This window comes from Sinocyclocheilus rhinocerous, unplaced genomic scaffold (assembly GCF_001515625.1).
Source record: "Sinocyclocheilus rhinocerous isolate Xijiao unplaced genomic scaffold, SAMN03320098_v1.1 scaffold1884, whole genome shotgun sequence".
Taxonomy (NCBI): domain Eukaryota; kingdom Metazoa; phylum Chordata; class Actinopteri; order Cypriniformes; family Cyprinidae; genus Sinocyclocheilus; species Sinocyclocheilus rhinocerous.
The window spans coordinates 92,798-101,279 of record NW_015639513.1 but is presented as its reverse complement, the minus strand read 5'-3'; the positions used below and the strand labels follow the sequence as shown (position 1 = coordinate 101,279).

The window sequence follows — 8,482 nt, the reverse complement described above, 5'->3', positions numbered from 1 at the left end:
ACACCACAGTATTACACAGCTCAGAGTCACGTCACCACTCACTGACCGCCACATCACTCACACAACATCCACGCTCAAGAGGAAACCACTTCCGTATAATATTAAATACGAGGAATCAGAAACTCAGTCTAAAGTTGGAGCACATGTTAGTATTTCCAGTGAGTCTGAGGGAAATGTTTCTATGGAGTAAAACCCAGCTGCTCTGTTATATTGTTAACTCTTTCCCCGCCAGCGTTTTTGCTGACTTTCACTAAAATTTCATGGCCCCCAGAATATTTTGTTGTATGAATATCTGAACATGCAATACATCAAAATAAAGATCAGACCCTCCACTTTCAAACTAAAAAACCTGTTTTATTCTAGCTTCAAGCATTGTTTCTTTTAATCAACACTTGAATGTTGCTTTTTTTATGAAACCTAACTACATTTTGAGCAAAAAGCTGAGAAAATCGAATTTTTATCAAATACTACATCTGGATCATATTCAGTAATATTATCAAAGCAAAGCTGCAGTAGATGGCTTCCATCAGCGCTCCCAAAGCTTCACAGCTGTTTCTGGATCCACATTTCACTCGCTAACATTAGGCAGTTTTCATGTATATGCGGTTAGTGTTGATGATTGCATTATTTTTCATATGCATAAGCTTCCATATGAGATCGCTGGTTTCTGCGTCTTCCTGGTCTGTGTTTTTGATCGAGTGATTCTAGACTCATTCAGGAGATGCGTGATAGCGCCCCCTAGCGTATAACAGCGAGAACACGGAAACCAGGAATATTCGGTGTTTGGCAGGAAAGCGTTCTCATGAATAACAGAAAATTCCGTGTTTGGCGGGGAAGGAGTTAATCATCAAACACAATCAAACACTATGACTGGATAACAGTGTAGACGACTCAAAGGGTTAGTTCACCCAAAAATGAAAATTAGCCCATGATTTACTCACCCCCGAGGCATCCTAGGTGTATATGACGCTCTTCTTTCAGACGAATCCAGTCGGAGTTATATTTAAAAATGTTCTGGCTAGGGTTGCAAAGGGGTGGAAAATTTCTGGAAACTTTCCAAAAATCCCTGGGATATTCCAAAAAATCCTGGAAAAGTTTACAACATTTCTGGAATATCAGAATATTTTGATGTATGAATATCTCAAAATGCAATACATCAAAATAAAGATCAGACCCTCTACTTTCAAACAAAAAATTCTAGTTTATTCTAGCTTCAAGCATTGTTTTTTTTTTATCAACACTTGAATGTAGGTAGGTTTCATAAAAAAAAAGCAACATTTTAAGCAAAAAGCTGAGAAAATCGAATTTTTATCAAACACTACATCTGGATCATATTCAGTAATATTATCAAAGCAAAGCTGCAGTAGATGGCTTCCATCAGCGCTCCCAAAGCTTCACAGCTGTTTCTGGATCCACATTTCACTCGCTAACATTAGGCAGTTTTCATGTATATGCGGTTAGTGTTGATGATCGCATTATTTTTCATATGCATATGCTTCCATATGAGATCGCTGGTTTCTGCGTCTTCCTGGTCTGTGTTTTTGATCGAGTGATTCTAGACTCATTCAGGAGATGCGTGATAGCGCCCCCTAGCGTATAACAGCGAGAACACGGAAACCAGGAATATTCTGTGTTTGGCGGGAAAGCGTTCTCATGAATAACAGAAAATTCTGTGTTTCGCGGGGAAGGAGTTAATCATCAAACACAATCAAACACTATGACTGGATAACAGTGTAGACGACTCAAAGGGTTAGTTCACCCAAAAATGAAAATTAGCCCATGATTTACTCACCCCCGAGGCATCCTAGGTGTATATGACGCTCTTCTTTCAGACGAATCCAGTCGGAGTTATATTTAAAAATGTTCTGGCTAGGGTTGCAAAGGGGTGGAAAATTTCTGGAAACTTTCCAAAAATCCCTGGGATATTCCAAAAAATCCTGGAAAAGTTTACAACATTTCTGGAATATTTCCATAATTTACTGGAAATTTTCCACCTTTTTGCAACCCTAGTCCTGGCTCTTCCAAGCTTTATAATGGCATTGAATGGCTGTTATTTTTCAATAGTCCAAAAGAAGTCCAATAAATGTGCGCGTACGACAGTTAGCAGAAGCTACAGATTACGGTTAACAAAGTTTTAAATACGGATATTTTTCTTACAAAAACGCATCGATTCGCTACAGGAGGCCTTTATTCACCCCCCGGAGCCGTGTGAGGCACTGTTTATTATGGATGGATGCGCTTCATTGGACTTCTGAAAAATAACAGCCATTCACTGCCATTAAACAGCTTGGAAGAGCCAGGACGTTTTTAAATATAGCTGTGATCATGTTTTTTCATTTGTAAACCATAGTTTTGGAATGAAAATTAGGTCAAACATTTGTGAATTGTATTCACTTAACATCAGGTTTTTTGTTGATGAAAATGAAAATGCACGCACCCTCGGATCATCTGAGATCAGGATGCACAGCACTCCAGTCCATCAGTTAACATCTGGAGAAGAGATGTAACGATTTATTTGACAATAAATCGTGATAAAATTCCCCACGATTAGTATTAGTTTCATATTTTAATTATCATTATAATTATATTAGATTACCGCGATTTGAACAACTCAGGATAAATAAATTCTGTCCAGCATAAAGCAGAGTTTTAAGTAACAGTCTCACGTGCGCACAGCACAGAGTAGCTTCGTTTTTGGCGGAGAATCTGGGAGGTTTTAAGAGTGTGCTAATAAGGGAATTATACAAATGAATATATGAATTATATGAATCTACCTCTGAATTCTGACTGTCTTCAGAAATGATTAGATGGCATTTTGTTTTCATCTTCGCTCCATGTAATACCTAAAGAAGTGTTCTTAATCGCAGTGCTGCGTTGTGCAGGAGGTTACGGGAAACAGCTGTAATTCAGCTGCTCCATCAGCGCCACCTGCTGTCAGAGAGTGGATTTACAGAGACTTATACTTACATTCAGCCTGTGTGCAGTTTCTGTCCGGCCAAAAAAACAGAACAATCCATAATAACGCTTTATCTAGTGAAGTCCATCTCCTGTTGTCTCTCGCATTAAAATCAGAGCAAACGGTGCTTGATCTGTGCAGATTTCTCTCCTGATTCAGATAAGACGTAAAGTTAAATACATCTTTATCAGCTGTTTGGACTCTCGTTCTGACGGCACCCATTCACTGCAGAGCATCCATTGCTGAGACACTGATGCAATGCTACATTTCTCCAACTCTGATGAAAAAAACTCATCCTGATGACCTGAGGGCGAATACATTTTCAGCAAATGTTTATTTTTGTGTGAACTCCTTTTATTAGGTTACCTGTTTATGAATCATTAGTAAATAGGTTTATAATGAAACGGTTCTGATGTTAAAGCCATGCGTGCATGTTCTCACCTGCTCGATGTGAAGAGGCTGGTTGTGGTAGCTGCTCATATATGCATCTACCAGAATGGTGTAATCTGACATCAGAGCGTCCAGAAGCACGAGGCGCAGCGGGAGAAGATGACTGACCGAAGCAGACATGATGTTCATCAGAGCAGGTGGAGAGGGACGGAGGTACCACAGCTCAGGACACTCCTGCGAGAGAGAGAAGAGGACCGTCTACAACACGGCTCACAGTCCAACACAGTGACAGCATACTAATACTGTCGAAACACACCAGGTTTACATACAAAAGTAAGCAAGCAGTTGAGAGAAACGGATGCGTGTCTGTATATTAGATGCGTGCAGCTCTTAAAGGGACAGCACTGAACATGCTGCTGACTGTCATTAAAGGGATAGTTCACCCTAAAATTATTTACTCACTCTCATGTTGTCCCAAACCTGTATTAATTTATTTCTTGTGTTGAACACAAAAGAAGATATTTTGAAGAATGTGGGTAACCGAACAGTTGCTGGTCCACATTGACTTTGATGGAAGGAACATTACATTTTACAGTACATTCATATAGTAAACCATCATTTTAAATTGCAATAATATTTCATAATTACAGTTTATCAAGTAAATGCAACTTTGATGAGCATAAGAGACAAAAAAAAAAAAAAAAAAAACATTAAAAATATTTCTGATCCCAAACTTTTGAATGCTAGTGTAGGAAATATAAATGTTTGAATTTACAGTACAGATGTATTACAACAACAATGTATTTCTGTATTAGAGAATAAAGAAATTATTAATAATAGATGTATTACTATTCTCACTCAAATAGTTTGGCTTCTAAATAGACACCAGTGTGAATCACTGCATTATTAATACACTTTTACTGTCCATCTGCTCTTCTAATGACAGGTGGTTTGTTTCGGACCTTGCGCTGGAGCTCTTTGGAGCACAGGGGTGAAAGGTCGGAGGCGGGGAGCTTGAGGTGGAGTCGGAGCACCTCCTGCAGAGAGCTGAGCCGGTCTGGGAGAAAGCCTCCGGTCTCGCGGTAGAAGAGCATGAGATCAGCCACCTGCAGAGCAGCACAGATCAGCACTTCTGAGGGAGCGTGGAGAACTACGTCTAGTGTGAACAACCATCAGCTACACAATCACACGACTGTCAGTGCTTTACAGCGCAAACTAGAATTTATTCTGTTATTCTGGAGCTGTTCTGAATAGCGCTGTCAAAATTGGTGCGTTAACGCAGGGGATCATTTTTCCAGTGTAACGCAAGCTAGGACTGGCCGCCCCACTCACAACTGCTGCTCCTCTCTCTTTTCACAAGAACTGCATTTATTCAGTCGCAGAACATCTTTACGAGTGCGAGAGAGAGAAGAGGACCGTCTACAACACGGCTCACAGTCCAACACAGTGACAGCATACTAATACTGTCGAAACACACCAGGTTTACATACAAAAGTAAGCAAGCAGTTGAGAGAAACGGATGCGTGTCTGTATATTAGATGCGTGCAGCTCTTAAAGGGACAGCACTGAACATGCTGCTGACTGTCATTAAAGGGATAGTTCACCCTAAAATTATTTACTCACTCTCATGTTGTCCCAAACCTGTATTAATTTATTTCTTGTGTTGAACACAAAAGAAGATATTTTGAAGAATGTGGGTAACCGAACAGTTGCTGGTCCACATTGACTTTGATGGAAGGAAAAAATACTAAGTCTCTGTGGACCAGCAACTGCTTGGTTTTCCACGTTCCTCAAAATATCATTTATGTGTTCAGCAGAAGAAATAAACTCCTTCAGGTTTAAAACAACTTTTGAGTGAGTAAATGATGGTATAACAATAAAAGACTATGACAGAATTGACAGACAGATGACTTTGATTTTTATTTTTGGGTGAACTATTCCTTTAACGATAAAAAAGAAAACGCAAAGAGAAAAATCACTCACTACTCTTGACTGAAGATCTTTAAAACAGTTGTATTAGGAATCAATCTATATAGTATATATTTGTTGATTGAGTTTCTTGAATGCTCCTGCTAAATAAACCTATTATACCTGACAATAAAGTATATTATGTGTAGTGTGTAATGTAATGTGTATATTTGTTCTTTTTTTTTTTTTTAATAACAAAGATAAAATAATGACAGATTTTTATCTTCACCCACTTTGGCCTAAATATCTGCCTTTTTTATTCTATTTTGTTAGCTTGAAAGGCTTTGTCTTTATAATATGGAGATGAAGAGCACAGGTAAATATGACTTATTATAATGGGTTTATGAGAACATTGTTTTAAGTTCACTTAAATTAGAAGGTTTTTTTTTTTAAGTCTAAAATGTTAAAATTGATAGCTCTCAATTATACGGTAATGTTGAATGGCTATAATCAATGATTAAATATTTGGGGGAAAAAATAATTTCATAGAGACATCAGTAGCATTGGTATCAGTTATACTCGCCTTCAGTCATAAAAAAAAAAAGATGCCACTAAACAAATATTAAAATATACTTTGTTGTTTCCACATTAATTTGAAGATTGAATGTGAAATTATTGCAATATAAAATAATCATTTTAAAAACTTTATTATCTTCACCCACTTTGGCCTAAATATCTGCCTTTTTTATTCTATTTTGTTAGCTTGAAAGGCTTTGTCTTTATAATATGGAAATTAGTTTGGCTGTAATGCTCAGACAACTTGCAAAATAGTCAAACCAACATGACAAAGAATCGTGATATTTCTAAAAAAAAAAATAAAATCGTGATATGATATTTTTTCCATATCCCCCACCCCTAATCCGGAATTTTAAAAAAAGGCAAACTGCAAGCACAGGAACTAATAAACACAACAGAACAAAGAAGAAATCACAGAAGTATTGTTATTATACTACTGAATGATAAAACATTTCATGTATCTACACTGCTGTTCAAAAGTTTGGGATCAGTAAGATTTTAAAAGTTTTTTTAAAGAGGTTTCTTCTGCTCATCATGCATTGATGCATTTATTTTATTAATCATACAGAAAAACAACAAAACTGTACATTTGAAAAAATATTACTACAAATTAAAATAATGGTTTTCTATTTAAATGTACTATAAAATGTAATTTATTTCTGTGATGCGCAGCTGTATTTTCAGCATCATTACTCCAGTCTTCAGTGTCACATGATCTTCAGAAATCATTCTAATATGCTGATTTATTATCAGAGCTGGAAACTGTTGTTGCTTCATATTATTTTGGAAGCTGTGATACTTTTACAGGATTCTTTGTTGAACAGCATTTATTAAAAATAGAATTATTTTCTAACAATATAAGTCTTAATCACTTTTTATTAATTTCTCTCATAAAAAAAGGGGAAAAATTACCAACCCCAAACATTTGAACGGTAGTGTATATTATTCCAAAAGATTTCCTTTTTTTTTAATAAATGCTGACAGGTAAATATGACTTATTATAATGGGTTTATGAGAACATTGTTTTAAGTTCACTTAAATTAGAAGGTTTTTTTTTGTTTGTTTTTTTTTTTAAGTCTAAAATGTTAAAATTGATAGCTCTCAATTATACGGTAATGTTGAATGGCTATAATCAATGATTAAATATTTGGGGGAAAAAATAATTTCATAGAGACATCAGTAGCATTGGTATCAGTTATACTCGCCTTCAGTCATCATAAAAAAAAGATGCCACTAAACAAATATTAAAATATACTTTATGTTGTTTCCACATTAATTTGAAGATTGAATGTGAAATTATTGTAATATAAAATAATCATTTTAAAAACTTTAATGTTAGGTGGGATTAATCAGAAAACATGTTTGATTGGTTGAGCGCTGTAGAATTAAGCTTCTAGACTTGAAGCAGCAGTAGTGAGCCTGTGGAGTTAATGAGTGATCTGGCTCAGGATCAGGCTCTGCTCGGAGATCAGACGCACCTGTGTGTCAAAGACATTAGTGAGGTCGACTCTGAACTCTGCTCTCAGACACCGGGCGATGCAGCGGCAGTCATGAAGCACCTGAAGAGCCAGAAGATCCAGTGAGACCTGCGTTCCTCAGACACACACCTCAGAACCGTCTCCTCACCTTCAGGATGTGCGGACTCTCCAGAATCATGGACAGGCCGTTTCTAAACGCTTGCCCACCGAGCAGGAGGACATCAAACAGGTACACTACCTTCTTAGTGGCAACCTGCCAAAGATAATTCACACATTCACAAGGGTTCATATTCAGTATGACACGACTGAATAAGAATAAATCAGAATTGAGCTGAAAGACGACACACTCTTCTGAGCCTAACAGCACTCACAAAAATGGAATTTACTGTAAAACATGAAATGTCACCGAATCGGGCAAATTTTCGATGAATAAAATCAAAATCATGCTTTTTTATTATTAAAGTTTCAGAGAATCCAGAGAAATTAAAATGGAACACGCGTAAATTTTCCCAATTTTATTTCAGAAAAAAAAAAAATTCATAAGGCCCTGAAAATGTTTTTTTTTTTTTTAACAAACTGTTTTTAAATTTAATACGTTTCATGATTTCAATTAATTAGACATTCTTTGAGTACTAAAGTTTCATTTAACCCATTAAAACAGACTAGAAAAATGTAAACGGAAAACACAGAATTTGAGAAAAAATTAAATGTATTTCATGGGGCACCAGTAGAGCAGCTTTACAGCTGAAATAGAATGTGTTTGATTAGTGACCGTTTTTGTTAATGTTGTTATTCTCCTGTTTATTAATGTGTAGTGGTTTTGTATAAAGCTTTACTATTCCACTAACCTGCAACCAGCAAAGTCTCTCTTGTGCAATCTGCCCAAACACTTCAGCTCCGATTCCGATCACTTTCTGTTGTTGGATGTGCATAATCAACATTGATAATAATCAGAAATGTTTCTTGAGCAGCAAATCAGCATATTATTATGATTTCTGAAGATCATGTGACACTGAAGACTGGAGTAATGATGCTGAAAATACAGCTGCGCATCACAGAAATACATTACATTTTACAGTACATTCATATAGTAAACCATCATTTTAAATTGCAATAATATTTCATAATTACAGTTTATCAAGTAAATGCAACTTTGATGAGCATAAGAGATTTA

General features: G+C 36.4%; 1 protein-coding gene across 1 annotated transcript in view; it reads right to left on the bottom strand.

Annotated features, from left to right (window-relative positions):
• The window catches only part of exd1 (exonuclease 3'-5' domain containing 1), an 18,982-nt gene that overhangs the window by 9,036 nt on the left and 1,464 nt on the right, over positions 1-8,482 (bottom strand). Inside the window, exons 7-10 of the mRNA XM_016566982.1 lie at positions 7,457-7,561; positions 7,309-7,389; positions 4,309-4,452; positions 3,398-3,580 (exon numbers count right to left, since the gene is read on the bottom strand). Coding sequence (XP_016422468.1) covers positions 3,398-3,580; positions 4,309-4,452; positions 7,309-7,389; positions 7,457-7,561 — 513 coding nt within the window. The remainder of the gene's footprint in view (positions 1-3,397; positions 3,581-4,308; positions 4,453-7,308; positions 7,390-7,456; positions 7,562-8,482) is intronic.